This window comes from Vicia villosa, linkage group LG1 (assembly GCF_029867415.1).
Source record: "Vicia villosa cultivar HV-30 ecotype Madison, WI linkage group LG1, Vvil1.0, whole genome shotgun sequence".
NCBI lineage: Eukaryota > Viridiplantae > Streptophyta > Magnoliopsida > Fabales > Fabaceae > Vicia > Vicia villosa.
Window position 1 is genome coordinate 1788436 of NC_081180.1, and position 17955 is coordinate 1806390.

The following is a 17955-nucleotide window of genomic DNA, read 5'->3' on the forward strand; positions in this document are numbered from 1 at the left end:
TAAACTTCTGCAAACCTGCCCAGTCCCGGGTCTCTCAATCTTCCAATCCAGCCTCCTTTCTAGATATAGACCTGAGTGGCCTTTTTCCCTTTTATTCAATTAATTATTAGGCTTGGTCTAGCCAGCTTTCCCTTCAAAGGTAGCTATGGAGGAGGGCTGACGAAGGAAGATAGTGAATTGGAAGTAGGATTACAAAGTACTTCAATAGTAGAGTTATGGCTTTAATCTATGAAGCAGACTCCAACACAGACACCGGGACACGACACGATACGGACACTCCGACATCGATAATGTTGAAAACGTAGGATATCGACACCGCTACATATAAGCTAATATTTGAGTTTCATTTATCCATATATTGATCAAAATTAATGTCTGAAATTCTTTATTGATAACATTGTTTCAATACATGTTTAACTCTTTTAGATGTGTGAGATTTGTCCAAAAAATATATGAATGTGTGTTGAAGCAAAGAAATAAAACAAATTTTTGTTTGAAATATTTGTCTGAGTTGTCGGAAATATGTGATATGAGTGTCATACAAGTGTCAGACACTGATTAAAAGAGTGTCGAAGCAAAGAAAAAAACCATTTTTTTAGAGGACACTTGTCTGACTTTTCCGACACTTGTTTGACTTTTCCGACACGTGTCGTACGGGTGTCAGTGTCAGACACCGACGCGTGTCGGACACCGCGGCACGCCTACTCCTGAAGGTGTCCGTGCTTCATAAGCTTTAATCATCTATGAGGATGTTTTATGTGAAATCCAGGGTTGAAACTCGGATCACAGTATTTAATTATTCCTGCGGAAGTATATAGAGCAATATGTGATTCACAGCTCATTGGAGTGTTCAAATACACGAGAGAGGTGTCCATTCTCAGTCATAATCTTTTTCACGTTCTATCTCAGTTTTGTCATGTCTTAAGCAGAAGTGTTTGCTTGTCAAGATTACAATTCAGGCTTTATAACATCATTAAATTCTTTTGACTTTGTTGATTTATATCCTTCGATTTTAGTGTCTTCCTATCTTTGCAATTGGTGTTAGGCTTAGAATCAATATGCATGCGGTTTTTCTACCACTTAAATTGTATTTACTAGTAATTTATTTAACTATTCTACGTCTACATACTATTTTAAATAATTTCAAATTAATATATTGGAAGTTTGATTTTTAACAAATTCTTTGAGAGGAAGGTAGTACGAAACTGTTAGGTGCCGAATGACAAGAAGAAGAAAACTAGTTTTATTTGTCCTCATTAAGAAAATTAGGCTAAACTTTATTCAACGTTAAGGTCAATCATGAAACAAGAAAGAAATACCCGTCGACATTTGTGAATAATGACTCATAATCACTTTTCTTTTTCTTTGACACAAGTAAATGACTTTTTTTTTTTTTTCTTTTTAATTAAGTGCGATGACTAATGAAAACAACTTGCCACCAAAAAAGTCATTCAGCAGTCATATTCGAAACTTTCATCAAGACTTGAAATTTCCACATTTCCAATTCATAAAATAAAGTTCCAGAGAATTGAATATTCTGAATAATGACGTGGCATTAGTTAGAAATAGAATACAAGAGTTGTTGTTGATGATGGTATACGGTAGACCCGCCATTATTGAATCTTTCCTCTTTCTGTTCATTTTTTTGACTTCAAGTTAGTTATTCCTAACAAACTCTATCACAAAAACAATCATACAAATAGATTATTACTCTCTCTCTCTCTCTCTCTCTCTCTCTCTCTCTCTCTCTCTCATATTTTGCAGTTGAACTCAACTCAGAGCAAGAAAATGGATGCTATGAATCAGTTACAGACATTCATCCAAAAAGGTTTATTACTTCTTCTTCTTCATCATCTTCATGATTCTAGTTGTTATGTATTACATTTTTCTCACTTTTTTTCTTTTCTTTTTTCGTTTCAATTTTCAACCACCACCGTAGTTGACGATCCATTGTTGCAGAAAACATTTCAGGTTTTAACCGTTTTTTTCCTCCGTTTTTACGCTTTTGATGATTCGTGATTAATTAATAGTTTTGTTCTATCTTCAGAATCTTCATCAAGGTTATGTTACTGAAACATTGACTCGATTTCTTAAAGCAAGGGATTGGGATCCTTCTAAGGCTTATCAAATGGTATATGCAACTGCAAGTTCAATTGTGCTTTTGCTATATGATTTTCACTCTATTGACCTAATTTTTGTTATCTATGGTTCGTGTTTGTTTTCAGTTGATTGATTCTTTGAATTGGAGAGTACAAAATGAGATTGACAATATATTATCCGTAAGTTTGCATCATTTTTTTTTTTTATATTATTAGTGCATTAAATTGAATTATCAAATGTGTGTTTGGTTATGCGGTGAAAAGAATTGATTATGTAAATTTGATTTTAGTTAAAAGTGAGTTGAAAGTAAAGTGATTTATGTTTGGATAGATTAATGTTGAAGTGAGTTGAATAGTAAATTGCAGTGTAAAAATCACATTAAACTCAAAAGCTACAAATTATAGCTTCAAGTAGAATCAATTCTTGAGACAGGATCAATTCTACTTTAGAAGAACCAAACACCTCAAAATCATTCCAAAATTAATTATGCACTCTAGAATTGCTTTTGCCTCTTCAAAAAGTTAAACCAAACATACAAGAAGTTATTAGTTAGTCCTCGTTGTTATGGCATATGACCTAGTTGTTTGACTCTGAAAAATGTTTTATGTGAAATCTCGGGTTAAAACTTGGATTGCCATATTTTCCTCTTTATGCATGTGTTTATTTGAGTATGTGTTGATTAATAGTTATAAGAAATTGGTAATTAATCTATTGTGCCACATGTTTCTATGGTTATTTGTTTTTCAGAAACCAATTATTCCTGCCGAAGTATATAGAGCAATACGTGATTCACAACTCATTGGAGTGTCCGGGTACACAAGAGAGGTGTTCATTCTCAGACATATTCTTTTTCACATTCTATCTCATCTTTGTAGTGCCTTGAATGGAAGTGTTTACTTATGAAAAAGTGAATTTTAGACTTTTTTACATCAATTAATATGCTATAACTTAGTTGGTTTATATCCTTTCATTTTTAGGGTCTTCCTGTCTTTTCAATTGGTGTTGGGCTTAGCACGTTTGACAAAGCATCCGTAAGTTTAATTATTTGAAAAGGGAAAACAAATGTTGAATTTTTTTGGAGTAATATCTATTAGGTTATCTTAAATCTACATGGTCAAATCCCTTGTGATCTCACTTCATATTTGTATTATTGCAGGTACATTATTATGTGCAGTCTCACATTCAAATGAATGAATATCGCGACCGTGTAATCTTGGTGGGTATTAGTATTTAGATGCTTCATGTTTAACCTGTTATGTTTTTTGTTCTCTTCTTCTGACCCTTGATATGGTTGTAGCCTTCTGTATCGAAGAAGCATGGTCGGCCTATTACCACTTGTGTTAAGGTTTTAGACATGACTGGTCTGAAGCTGTCGGCCCTGAATCAGATTAAGGTACCGTTTAGCTTGCACTGCTACTTGATCCTACAGGATCAGCATACTCATGAATAACTGTGAATTGAATGTATTTATAAACCATTCTTGAATTGTATAGTTGTATATTGTATAGTGAACAACTGTGAGAGCATGTTGAAAATATCATTAATAGGCAAGGATCAATAAACAGTAGAGTGTCTGATACAAGTTAAGTACTAAACATACACACATTTTTACTCCAAGTTTTGGAATTGAGGTCTAACTTTTTAATTTATTGCTTCATGAAAAATTATATGAAGCATAAACTGTTCAATTTTTTCCAACTGCTTTCTTATCTATATATGTCCTATATCATTGACTTGTTCATGCTGATGCTGCAGTTGTTAACGATTGTATCATCCATTGATGATCAGAACTACCCTGAGAAGACGCATACTTATTTCATTGTAAATGCGCCATACATATTTTCAGCTTGTTGGAAGGTGAGTTACTACTGTTGCCAAAATAAGAAGAGGAGATGTTGTTCCTTATGGATTTGTTTCCTGCATAATATTTTTATTTAATTTTAGTTTGTATGGAGACCTTAGCGAGATGTTAAACACTCTGCATTAACAGGTTGTGAAGCCACTTTTGCAAGAGAGGACAAGAAGAAAAGTGCAGGTCTTACCAGGATGTGGACGAGATGAGCTGTTAAATGTAAGGTTTTTTCTTTTTTTCCCCCTTGTTTCTATGAGCAATATTTTTGGTGTGTAAGAAATGAATAGTTGAGATATGAAAGGAAAGCAATGCTTCTTTTCCTATTTATAATGATCTCGGTTTTTGCTTACATTTACTCCAGAAGATCCTTATAATATTTCATAATAGGAGAGAAATGCATAATAAGTAGAGGGTAGGTATTCCTTTTATGATTCAAGAAAACAATAAAGAATGCAATATAGAAAGAAAAAACACCCTAGAAGAGCCGAACAACCGGCCACTCTACAAAAGCCATTAGTTTAGCTGGACAGAACAGAAGTGCCTGCTTGGCATTTTTTTACCTCAGATTAGAGAATGTCGTCATAAAGTTACTGTATTTCTTTCAGCCACACACATGCCCTTAATATTGCATGTACTGTATGGCCGATCAGTCGAATAAAGCCCCCTTACACTACACAGCATTTGAAACTAATTATTGGAAAATGGTTAAAACTTCCCAGACTAGTCACTGAAAGCACCAACTGCAGTTGCAAATATAGAAAGGGCATTATTATTTGTTCCAGAATTGAAAGGTATACAACATATAAGTTTGGAGAAAGTTTTTAATTAGTCTCTATATCTGTAACATGGGTTTTCTATGTTTATAATCGACGATCTACTTACATTGTTATAAGCTAAAGTTATCTTACTGTGATAAGCTTTTAACTGACATTTATCATAAAGTCTTTGGCTGGCTTTGAAACTTCACTATGCACATCTTAATCTTAGATTTTTATTGATATGAAACTAGTTCTTACCTACATAAATATCTTAAATCACAACTTATTGCTGTTAAAATTTTGTAAAATTTAACATCATTACCTACTAATATTAGCTATATTTCATCGGATAAATTCAATCAAAATCATTTTTTATTAACGAGTAACATTTGTGTCATCTCTGTACATGTGTGTGTGTCTGTGTGTTTGTGTAAAGAGAAATTACCTTTGAGGTCCGTTAACGTCTAGTTCACTTTAGAAAGTAAAGTATGCAATTGTAACCATTGATTAAAAAGATTAAGTAACTTTTAGTAATTTTATTGTTTATCATACAAATTTCTTTATTGCAATCTCAACCAATCATTTTTTAATTCCACGCTTACCTTTGAAATTGCCCCTTCCATTTTATAAGATTCAAACCTGTTTATAAAAAGCAGCAGAAGTGATTCCTAGAAGTGCGTTTATTCATTCTGAATTTCTTCACATTATTTATTTTATTCCTTTTAGAATGCACATGGTAGTTCTCTTACAACATGGAAGACCTACTCTTTGGTACTTATTGTCTACTTTTATATCATCTAATTGAATTTAACAAATGAAATTTGGTGTAGATCATGGATTACCCATCTCTGCCACATTTCTGTAGAAAAGAAGGCTCTGGTTCATCCCCACATTTAGAAGGTGGAAGCGAAAATGTCTATTCTCTGGATCATCCCTTCCATCAACAGCTCTACGACTACGTCAAGCAGCAAGCCAGACTCCGGGAAGATGTTGCACCCATCAAACAGGGATCATTTCATGTGGTATTCCCCGAACCTCAGGATGTGGATACAAGGATTGCCAAGACTATAGAGTCGGAGTTTGATAGCTTAACCTTGAACGGTGATAAGGAACGTTTGAACAATTTGACTGAGACACGGGTCTAATCGAAGACAGGTCAATCCCGGGAACAAGAAGGAAACCCACCAGCTGAAGACTAGCATAACAGCTATAAGAACAGGAAATGAGAAGCTGCTGAAAGAAGGAAGAAACAACAGGTGTGGGATCCCAATCTTGTAGAAAACTGGGATGACTCAATGATTTCATCATGGAAGGAAAGGACACACTAAGAGATTCTCAGAGCTTTGAGGCTGTTATTCTATTAAATTTTCATCTTTATTTTTCAATTTGTTATTTTTATAGTGAGGTATCAAGTAGTATGGAGAGGAAATAAAAAAGAAAAGACTTCTTGGAATAGGCGTGCTACAGAAAGAATCACAATTTGTTAGGAGTTTGGCACTGACTCGAAGAATGTATACCAATATAATTGCTATCACTTAAGTTAAACAAATTTGAGAACGACAATGCAACTAAAACTATTTTTACTTAGAATTTTCAATTAAGAACGCAAAATCAATAGAGTACTGCTAGTGTAAAAGTTGCATGTCCAAATTACTCTGGCTAGGATTTGGCTTATTGTGAATCCTAGCTTTGCTGCATTCCACAATGCAAGAGAGAAATCTCAGATAATAAGCAGAAGCCAACCATAGTCAATTTGATTGGTGTGTTAGGGCAACTTATGCTTTATTTTCGGTTAAGTTAACCTTCTTTAGCATTGTGTGAGTACTTACATCTTATATTTCTCCCTGAATTGAAATACAATAGCCAGAAACTATTTTACTAAGGGCCCTAGGAACAAGAAGAAGAAGAAACCAGCATGTTAACAATGAGAAATCATATTTGCACAAGTTTGTTTTGAAATTTTTTTATTTTTGTTTTCATATATGAAAGATTGAATATTAACATTGCTTCCAAGGTATGGAAGAGTTACTGCTTAAAATAAGTGACCTTCCAATGCGAGGAGTCTTCTTTTCTTCCAAGAGAAAGACGGAAAGCCAACCCAAGAATCAACCAATTTGTTTACTTTCCCATTTAGCTTTTGAATCTCTTATTACAGTTCTAGTTGCTCAATATTGAAGAATTATCAGAACAATCTGATATCCGGGAATTCGTACTACCAGGTTGACGGCATCTGGTTAGTTCATGCTCCATTGCCACTTTAGCTGAATCTGCCATCTCTGCATACCACAAAGCTGTCTCCATTGCAGCCTTTGTTTCCTCAATAACTTTCTGGCTAGCTTCCACCTTTCTGTCGAGTTCATTTTTCCTTGTGTACATTTCTTGCAGCTCAGCCATGACAGATGCCTCTTTCTTTTCTGCCAAATCTTGAATTTGCTTCACTTTTCCATTCAATGACTCAAACTCTTCATTTCGCATCCCGATTTTACCGCTGAATTTTGAATTCGAGAGTCTACTTTGCACGTCGGACAAAATCTTCATCTCTTTGATGGCTTTTAGTTCTGATGCTTTTGCTGCTTTGGCCTCTTTCAGTACAAGTTCCAGGTTTTTCTCTGCTTCGTCAGCCACTGCTCGGGATTTTTCTGCTTCTTGCTTCAGTTCCTGAGCCTTTCTTCTCATCTCTTCTGCTTCTCTTTTTGCATCTTCTGTCTCCGATTGTAACTTCTGGACTTTGGAATTCTGCATGTAGAAGATATCAGCTTCAAGATCCTCCACAGTACCTGGCTGAGGCCCTGCCTCTTCCTTGCTCTCTTCCAATTCGTCGGCGAGGTTAGCAGCAAGATCTTCTGCTGCTTGTTTCTTCTCCTTCAGTTCATCTTGCTCCTTCTTCACTTGTTTCAGTTCTGTCCTAAGCATGTACACTAGCTTTTTAAGGGAGTTTTCTTCTGCAGAAACCTCCTGCAGTTTCTTTGTCGCTTCTTTGAGTTCTGAAGTTAGAAGTCTCACAGAATCCATCTTAGAAGCATGGATCTTTTTCATCTGCTCTTGAAGAACCTCAATCTCCGCACTTGTTTCAGCAAGTTTTGCGTCAAGACTTTGGATTAGTTCTGGATCATTATATTCATTCTTCAAAGCCTCCAGCTTCTTCTGTGCTTCTTCTTTTGTGGTTTTATAAAACTCAAATTGTGTTTCATTTGCCGCAGAGGTGAGCTTCAACTGTTCTATCGATGCTTTCATCGTTGCGATTTCCTCCGACAGTTCACCAATCCTTTCCGAGTTTAACTTTGCAGACCGCTGAGCTTCTCCTGTTGCCTGGACTGCTGTCAGCTTCGCCTCCAAAACTGCATCAAAATCTTGCCTGATTTTCGTGAGTTCTTTCTTGGAAGAATCTAGTTTTGTTACCGTAGTCGTGTACGCGTTCCTTGCATGTTCTAGCTCATGTTTCCAAGCTTCATATCCTATAGCTTTTAGAGATAACGTCTTTTCAAAATGCTTGCCTTGATTCTTCACAGCTTCTGCCGCTTCCATTGCAGATTGCTTGGATTCTCTCACATTGTTCAGCTTGTTTGTCAAATTCTCAAGGGTCTCCTTGGCCTTCTCAAGGTCAGAAAGTGCTTTCGCTTTCGTGGCCTCGGCATTGACGACATGTTTCTTTAACTTGCCTAGTTCTTTTTGGGCCAAGATAAGTTGTGTCTCCTTTTCAAATACATTCTGCAAATTCCCGTGACAAAGATTAATCACCAGTCTTTTTATAATAATAGGTAGCTAAAAAAAACTCATTTGTATATAGTCGTATAAGCTTTACGATTTCTTGTTAGATGGTGATCGGTTCATATGTTTCAAGGGTTAATAAGCTCGTCATTTGTTTTGGATTTCTGCATTTTTTAAGGATGGTAACAAAGTAGCATAAATTTGATATTTTATGGAAAAAAAATTATCTATGCATGCGCGGTTCTCATTCGATGTGCATACATACCTCTGCTGATCTTCTCTTGACAGCGAATCTGTCCCTAGGAACTGCTACTTCACCGAATAAACTAACAGCTGCTTTGACAGATTGGAATGGTGCCCTTGTGTCAATCTCTCCAACCTCTCCCCTCGGAGAATCCGACTTTCTAAGGCTTTTCATTCTCTTTGCTCTAACTTGTAAATATATATAGTATCTGCAAAACATTACATTCGATTCATTATAAACTTTCGACTATATATAGTATCTGCAAAACATTACATTCGATTCATTATAAACTTTCGACAATGCATATGAATCTGCAATACATTATATTCAATATGATATGATTGACGCAAACGATGAAGATTAAATGGCATATGTAAAATGTAAATGAAAATGGTGACAAACTTGTGACCTTATTACGCGAAAGAAACAAAGATGAAGAAGGGTGAAAAGCCTTGTAGAGATGAATCTCCAAAGGTGAAAAGGTGCTGGAACTCAGAAGAACCCTAATGAAAATGAAAAGGGAGGTTCTTTGAGTCCAAGTTACATTTGAAAGGTGATGGACCCTTTGAAAAGAAAAACTCAGGTAATGGTTGGTTAAATCTGCTAGGATGAAGAATTAGTTATGCTATTTTGGCACAAGAGACAGAGAGGTTTGTGGATGGATGCCAACCAAAGAGGTTGGTCAAATACAAAAATACCTCATGTTTACATGTTGGCTAATTGTTGTCATTGTTCTTGCATGATGAGGATGATTTATAATTAGATTATGATCTATAGAAAAATCTTGTTGGCCTAATGTGTTATTAAGACAGCACAAATGTTAATTATTGTTTTAGATCATCCAATTGTACTAGTAACTAATTCATATTTCATGTGTTATTATAATAACCATCCAAGAGATTGAAGATATTTTTGGTTAAGATATGAGTTTGTACATGCTTTCAAATCAACTGGTTAAAACTTATCAATGTGCTCGAGTAAAAAAATAATAGAATGATACAAATAATCATATGAAATAATAAATAATCTATATGATAAATTTGCTAATAATTTTGAAATATAAAGCGTCTAACGTCTAAACTAAAGATTATTTAATCATCTTATTGTTTAACTATTTTCGTAATAATATGATGTATTTTTATATCATTGGCATTTAACTATTATTAACCACAATGTAAATGATCTAATTACAAAAATAATATTTATTTAAATACTTCATATAAAAATAATATTAGTTTAAAGGTTTTATTAGTAACCATTTAATTGCAAACTATTAAACTTTTTTAAATAGTTTAAGACGTAAAGAATAACTAAATCTATGAAAAATAACTAGTTTTTATTAAATATGAATTTAAGATTTAACTGTTTGATTAATTCTTTTAACGGTTCAGATTTGGTGTAAGTCTTGTAGAGACTTACACCTGGTGTCAACGGATCCTCGTGTGTGTGTGTGTGTATATATATATATATATATATATATATATATATATATATATATATATATATATATATATATATATATATATATATATATATATATATATATATATGACTTGTTCAAGGCGGCAAGAAATCTTGTACGGTGGTGTTTGTGGTAGTTTAGAGGGCTTACTCACGTGAAGTGAGAGGCCATGAATATTAAGCGCTTAAGTATATTAGCGTATGAGTTAGGATTTGTACTCTCTCCCCAGTCATAATATAAGAGTATTTATAGAGGCTTTAGTGGGTCTGGATTGTAGAGTTAGTGGGTGGTTATGTCCCAACTCCATGACCGGAAGAGTGGTCAAGGAAAGACTTATTCTTCCTAGAGTCGTGCTGGTTTCCTCTCTTAACTGACTCTTTTTAGTCAGACATTGTGGGTACACAACATCACCCACGTTTACTGCGCAATTTGGACAATGGAAGTCCAATTGTACAAGTTGTATTTCCGCATTTGGACGACCTCTTGGTCTATTTTTGAAGGCCTCATGGACCATTTGAATGGCCTGGGGCTTCGCCGAATGACTCGCCCCTCACCCCTTCGTTGGCCTTCCTCGCATTTACATAAGTTGTTCCCTCTAAAGGTTCACTAAAAATAACATTATATAAATATAAGTTGGAGAAACACAACAATATACAAGATCAAAGCCAATTGGCATAAGGAGTGCCAAGTAGAAAGTAAAAAGACAAAAGACAATAAAAGAAAAATTGCAACACTATAAGTGTATAGAAACACCCAAACAAGTAACAAATTCCATAAAGACATGAGAACCACGAAGGATCGCTCAACAGAAACTCATCGCTCAACAGAAACTCATCGCTCAGCAGAAACTGATCGCCAAACCTACCATCAATAGGTCAAAAGAATCACCTGCATTATCAAAACCACTGAACCCTCTGGAACAAGTCAGAACCATTGATCTGCTATTGGTTAAGACACAAGATAGGATTCAGAAGGCAGTCGGAGCATGATGGTGAGTTCAATGTTGACAAAAGTAGACTCCTATATTGGTTAAGTGGTCTTTTGAATTAAAGCCTGAGTATTTGAAACCTAATTGGTGTGGGTAAAAGTGTGGGCCTTAACCCTTGACCCATATTGGGTAGGGGCTATAGTTATATATTATGTGGCTAGGTCCCCTCTGTAATCACGAAAATCAAAAACATAATTGACATCTCCACAGCTTACCCCATTGAGAGTTGTAAACAGGAGTGTGAGATACAGAGGAAGATCTAGTCACTTATCTTTTCAAGATTCTGAATTAAGGTGACAAAAATAACAACCCTTATTCTCAAATCATATCTTCAATAAATAAGTGTTGATGTTCTAATTTCTTATGATTCATCAATGAATTTTTCTGCTTACAAAGACTAACATCTTATAAGGGCCGAATTGTCCCAAAAGGACATCATGTTGACAATGAAGGTCAATGAAAAATAAATTTGTTAATGTTGTAACACCTTTTGGTCATGAATGAAAATTATGTTAGATTTTGTTGTCAAAAGAAATTTAATTAATGTGATACTGCAATTTGAATGAATTTTACATAAAACATGACATTGATAATCCTCTTTCAACAACTGACATCAATCGAACTCCATAGATACTTTTCAAAAACAAAAACATGCATCTAATCCTACAAGAGACCTATATGTGTGCAAAATTGCAAGTAACATATAAATCATCTCAAACACACGAACCACATTGGACTTAGAGAATTGTATGACTATTACTATCTATATTTGATTTGAGCAACTTTTATGCAAAACTCCTCAAATAAGTTATTTTATTCCTCCAGCCCCTTGAATCAATTCCTTTTCCCTTCTTTTTGCTATATATGCTATTATGTTTGATCATGTTCACGTGAGAATTTGACTCCTCATTACCGCCTTTAGATTTTATATCTTGACTATGCCTAAGTGTACGTGCATTATTTTTTACTATCTCCAGTCTCATTTATAAGAAAAGATTCTCTTTTTAGATACATTGAATAAATAATGTATTTGGACATTTTGTTGTCCAGATACATTATTTATTCAATGTATCTAAAAAGAGAATCTTCTCTTATAAATGGGACCAGAGGGAGTACTTGCCTATTTTGTGTTGTCCTATGACATGTATGGTCATCATTGACTTAAAATTTGACAAAATTAATTTCCAACTATTTCACTAATTTTTATGTAAAACTGACAACCATCCACACAAACATTCTCTTCATGATATTTGACCCAAATACCATTTGCAGCAAAAAAATATATTTCCTAAATGTCACTTTTTGAAAAATAATTTTCTAAATATCATTTTTTTTTTACTTTTTCTGGCTGACCGCCATTCCAAATGGCGGAAGTGGCGAATGGCCACCGTTTGAAATGGAGGGCACCGTTTTTTATTATTTAAACGTTCTTTAAATGATTTTAAATCATTTTTAATTAATAAAATTAGTTAAAATTAAAAATAATAATTTAAACAATAAAATAATTATAAAATAATTTTTGAACTTTTTTAAACAACAATAGAGTATGCCTAGTCTACTCCAATACATTATTATTTAAAAAATTTCAAAAAAATATTTTATAATTATTTTATTGTTTAAATTATTATTTTTAATTATTAACTAATTTTATTAATTAAAAATGATTTAAAATCATTTAAAAAAACCTTTAAATAATAAAAATAAAAAAATAAAAAAAAAATATTAATGTCCTCTATTTCAAACGGCGGCCACATGAAAAGACTCTGCCACATCCAACATTTAGAATGGCGGTCAGCCAGAAAAAGTCATCAGGATAATATATTTTCTTGCAAGTGGCATTTGGGTCAAAAATCCAATAGAAACATTTATTTTTATATTTTTCATTGCATAGTACTCCCTCCGTCCCATAATGAGTGACCCAGCACACCATTTCACACAGATTAAGAAAAGTTGTTAAAAGTAGGAGAGATGATAGTATTTTTACTATAGTATCCTTATTATGTATTGAGAATGATGAAAGTTTTATTAATTAGAGGGTAAAATTGGTAAAAATGTATTGGAAATTGAAATGGCTCATTCACTTTGGGACATCATTTTATTCCAAATGGGTCACTCATTGTAGGACGGAGGGAGTATTTTATTGCCTCTCGTTGCTGTTAAACATTATACCTAATTAAAACTTATTGTCATGCATTCCTTCAATTTCAATTTTATACGATGAAAACTTCTCATATCAGGTTCATCATGACTTTGCCAGTCAGTTGTAGAATTCCTTAGTTGACCATGTTATGTCATTCAAATAGCTATTACATCGATATCAAGGATTAGTCACTAGAGCCTTACAAAGAGATACTGTATGAAGAATGGAAAGATGAATTGGTGGAAACTTGAAGGAGATTAGCTTGAAGGAGATAGAAATCAGTTGCCAGTTAGTTGTTACAATATTTTTATTAAGCTCTTGAGGAATCTACATAAGTGTTCATTCATCGGAAAGATTAAGTACATGTTTGTTTGAATTTGATGAAATCAGAGTGGCACTATGATCTTGTTGAAGCTACAAAGTGTAGTTTTTGTCAAAATCATGGTAGCTTGCCGTGATTCGGCTAAACTCACCAACACTCTAGATTTGAGACCGACTTTATTTCTTTATTCTCTTTTGTCAACTCTGCATTGATAACCTTTAGATATAGTTCATAAAAAGACATAACTACAAATGGTTGTGAACTAATACCATTTCTTCCTTTAACTCAACCTATATGTTTTGTCCTTCCAAAATGTGTTGGAAAGCAGTGTGATGTAAGGAGTTTCTATCTTTCTCACAATGACGAACGTCTCAAAGTAGCGCCTTGCCTGCAAAATGCAAAAGTTAGACACCCCAGGAAGAATCTACGCTACACTTTACCAAATAAAAAATGGCTTACACTAGCTCAACGACTAGAGCAGAGGCACCTCCTCCCCCGTTGCAGATGGCACCAACACCATACTTTCCACCCTTATGTCTCAATACCTGAAACATAACCCGGCTAAGATATCCACAGATCACAAAAATCGGGGGGAAATTAATGCATTTTCTAGAGCCATGTGTTTCATCATAATATTATAATTCTATATAGGTATCACCTATCAAATATAAAATGGAATAGATAACAGCAGCAGCATGGCTAATAGACATGATAAATGGAGAAGTATAAGAACTTGAGTTCAAAGGGTGAAAGAAAATGATATATAGAATCCGAGTGCACAAGTTACCCCTAATAATGTAACTAAGATGCGAGCTCCACTGCAACCCAATGGATGCCCCAATGATACAGCACCTCCATGTGCATTAACTTTTGCCTGCATTCAATATGAAGTACATGAATTAACGATTTGAGTATCCAAAAAATAACGTGTTAATATTCAAAAAAGTCAAAGAGCCAAGTAACATGAACCCTCACAGGATCAAGACTGAGAAGCTTCTGATTCGCAAGAGCCACAACCTACATAGAGGTTAGAAAATGATTAACGAAACATAATGAAAGAACGAAACGTAATGAAGGAGAGCGTGAACAAATAAAATATGTGATGAGTTCCATACTGAAAAGGCTTCATTTATTTCATAATAATCAATTTGAGAAGCCTTCAGACCAGCATTTGATATAGCTTTAGGTATTGCAAGGGAAGGAGCAGTTGTAAATAATTCGGGTGCCTGCAAAAATAGTTTTGTTTCAGTTTCCATTCCAAGTGCTCGTTAATCAAGATTTACTTTAACCTTTTATCGAACCTGAGCTGCATCTGCAAATCCTTTTATCTTTGCAATTACATGCAAACCAAGCTCACGTGCCTTCGCTTCGCTCACTAGCACTAATGCAGCAGCACCATCACTATTCAGGTCAATAAAAATGCATTATCAACAAAAGATCGTGCAACGAAAACAATCAATGCATACCGAAAAACACACAGATGAGGTGAGATAGAGAGTGAGAGAGAGGGAGGGAGGGACCTTATGCTAGAAGCATTGCCAGCAGTCACGGTACCTCCAACCTTTTTAAAGTTTGGTCCAAGCTTCCTTAACTTTGCAGCATCAAACTGGAAACACGAATACGGAAGTTAATAAGTTAAACACAGGTTTTCACCATATTCCAAAAGGGAACAAGTAAATTTCGTACAAAAGTTTAGTTGAAAGATTCTAGAGTAATGAACTTATCAAATGCTAAAGTATATCATACACACAAAAACAATTTCAGTTTAGATTTTCATTTTGTTGTATTTAACATAGGTCGAACCTTGGCAGTAAAAAAATGCTAAATGCAACACGCACACACGCAAGCGCGCACACACACACACGCAAGCGCGCACACACACACAAACTAAGCCTAAATCTATGAGTATGCACACTAGAGACTATATGGTATATTAAGAATAGTTCACATGTTTCAAAATTAATCTATTTACCTTCCCCAAACCTTCATCTTTATCTACTAGTGTGGAAGGCTTTCCTCTTCCATTGGAAATTTCAACCTGCAAGGAGCAGAAAGTGTTGATTGAAAATCACAACAACACTGCTTAAGTTATCAAAAGTTTCAACAGAGACAGAAGTCGTAATCATACCGGAACTATCTCCCAAGCAAAATGACCATTCTTTTGTGCAGATATTCCTCTCTCAAAGCTTTGAATGGCATAAGCATCCTGAGAAACAACATATAGATATTATATAGCAGAGCAAAACAAAGTAATCAAACCCAATTATATACCAAGGATTTAACGGAGTTGAAAAAATGTTCAAGGGACATATATTACCCAAAAGAAACTTCAAGGGGGAGTAGAGTAGATTCATGCGACAAGAAAGTACAATTATCAGATCAAAATTAGGAAATATACTATCAATGTAAGAACTTTGTTATTCCAAAACAATTAAAAGGGGTTATGGTAGTCGGAAGAGTCGTGACTTTTTCAGACGTTGATATTGATTACGATGATTGAAGCAATTAAAGGACTTGGCTAAAAGTTGTTAAAGCAAGAAGTGATAATAAAATCTACTGCAAAATTTTAGCGAAGTTCCATTCGTTAGGAACACTACCTGCTCATCTCTAGTTATGGAATACTGAGCTGCACACAGTTCTCCACAAACTCCCATGCCAAAATCATTATAGACATCCCAAAGGCCATCTTTGAGCATACCGTCAATGATAGTATCATGTCCTAACCGAGAACCCTTCCTTGCTTGGACAATGTACTTAGGCGCATTTGACATGCTTTCCATACCACCAACCACAACAACATCATTGGAACCCAACTGAATTGTTTGTGCAGCAAGCATAGTAGCTGAAACGAAAAAGTTTAAATCATAATTTGATTTAACCATGAATACCCATTTACAAAATTAACAAGAAAAAGAACATACCTTTCATCCCTGATGAACAAACTTTGTTAATAGTAGTGCAAACAACAGATGTGGGTATTCCAGCAGCTAATGCAGCCTGTCTAGCAGGAGCCTGGCCTAGATTAGCACTAAGAACATTCCCAAAAAACACTTCTTGCACAAGTGATGGATCAACATTAGCTCTCTTGAGAGCAGCTGCAGGAGAAGCAGGTTTTTCATAAAGTCTACCAAACAGCTTTACAAGCAAGGTTTTTAAAACGGTATCGGAAGGTGCTGATACAGATACAGTTATTTATCGTTTTTACAAGTGTGAATAGCAATAGATAAGAGATGAGCTGATACCTTGAATAGCGAGTGAGCCTAGGTGTGTGGCTGAAAGAGATGAAAGGGAACCAAGGAAACCACCCATTGGTGTCCTTGCAACACCAACAATACAAACATCTGTAATAATAATATTAATCAAAACAATGATCCATAATAAATATTGGTATTGAATATGCATACAATATTGAATTAAAAGAGAGACATACATACCTCGGGAATTTGAAGACATGGATGGATGATTAAGGAGCGTCGGAAAAGATTGAGAGATGGTAGAAAATCAGAAGAAGAAAGAAAACATAGGAAAGTTAAAGACGTTAATAATAGTAGGATTGTAAAGGGACCCACATCCACGGATACTTGAATTGTCTTGTCTTTTGCATGCTAGTATTCTTTTTCCCATACCTATCTATCTATCCCTATCCTTTTAGTACAGATCAGAAAGATGATAATGATATATCAACGTGTTACTTACTCACCAAACGGATCAACTCGTTACTCCTTTATCTTGCCTATTCTCCCATCATCATCAACCCTTTATATTTTTAACATAAAATATATATATCAAAATAAAAATAATTGTTATTAAGTGATCGGGAGGGGATAGAACCACTTGATGTCAGAATTTGCCTTCAAACCGGACTAAACAGGTGCTATAGAGCCAAAAAAAAATTATTATTCTTTTAAAATGATTTGTTAGAAATTTCTTCTAAAAGAATCTTATTCTAATTTCCAATATAAAAATAATTGTTATTTATTTAATTGTGTTTTTTAATTATTATTCTGCATATTATTTTTAATACATTTATAAGAATAATTTAATAAAAATGTAATATTTTATGATAATATGATTATATTTTTTAATTTCTATGCAAAAAATTTAAATGATAATCATTTTAAAACAGAGAGAATATAATATAATTAATATTTATATATATATATATATATATATATATATATATATATATATATATATATATATATATATATATATATATATATATATATGCATGTAACTTTAAATAATACAATTTAGAATTCAGAAACACTTTCAACACAAAATGTATTCAAATGTAAATGAGGGTATAGAATTCTCGGAACACCCATTATTAATTACACGCATCCTTGATAAAATAAAATGCTTTTTTTTTTTTTCATTC

At 34.1% G+C, this 17955-nt stretch overlaps 3 protein-coding genes across 3 annotated transcripts; 1 reads left to right on the forward strand and 2 right to left on the reverse strand.

Moving 5' to 3' along the window:
- The first annotated feature begins 1668 nt into the window (after positions 1 to 1668).
- Positions 1669 to 6300, forward strand: LOC131626317 (phosphatidylinositol/phosphatidylcholine transfer protein SFH2-like). Its single transcript, XM_058897153.1, has 11 exons — positions 1669 to 1828; positions 1940 to 1971; positions 2048 to 2131; positions 2226 to 2279; positions 2848 to 2925; positions 3078 to 3131; positions 3257 to 3316; positions 3398 to 3493; positions 3856 to 3957; positions 4091 to 4171; positions 5541 to 6300. The coding sequence occupies exons 1-11, from the start codon at positions 1789 to 1791 to the stop codon at positions 5853 to 5855; spliced, it is 996 nt and encodes a 331-aa protein (XP_058753136.1). The 5' UTR covers positions 1669 to 1788; the 3' UTR covers positions 5856 to 6300.
- A 328-nt stretch (positions 6301 to 6628) lies between these two features.
- LOC131626309 (WEB family protein At1g12150-like) lies at positions 6629 to 9393 on the reverse strand. Its single transcript, XM_058897144.1, has 3 exons — positions 9072 to 9393; positions 8684 to 8870; positions 6629 to 8418 (listed from the first exon to the last, which is right to left on the reverse strand). Exons 2-3 carry the CDS (start codon positions 8834 to 8836, stop codon positions 6868 to 6870), a joined length of 1704 nt encoding a protein of 567 aa, XP_058753127.1. The 5' UTR covers positions 8837 to 8870; positions 9072 to 9393; the 3' UTR covers positions 6629 to 6867.
- A 4141-nt stretch (positions 9394 to 13534) lies between these two features.
- On the reverse strand, positions 13535 to 17169 carry LOC131626326 (acetyl-CoA acetyltransferase 1-like). Its single transcript, XM_058897164.1, has 13 exons — positions 17009 to 17169; positions 16817 to 16915; positions 16496 to 16669; positions 16172 to 16416; positions 15703 to 15780; positions 15547 to 15612; positions 15095 to 15180; positions 14876 to 14975; positions 14690 to 14800; positions 14550 to 14591; positions 14362 to 14448; positions 14034 to 14119; positions 13535 to 13962 (listed from the first exon to the last, which is right to left on the reverse strand). The coding sequence occupies exons 1-13, from the start codon at positions 17025 to 17027 to the stop codon at positions 13929 to 13931; spliced, it is 1227 nt and encodes a 408-aa protein (XP_058753147.1). The 5' UTR covers positions 17028 to 17169; the 3' UTR covers positions 13535 to 13928.
- Positions 17170 to 17955: the final 786 nt, after the last annotated feature.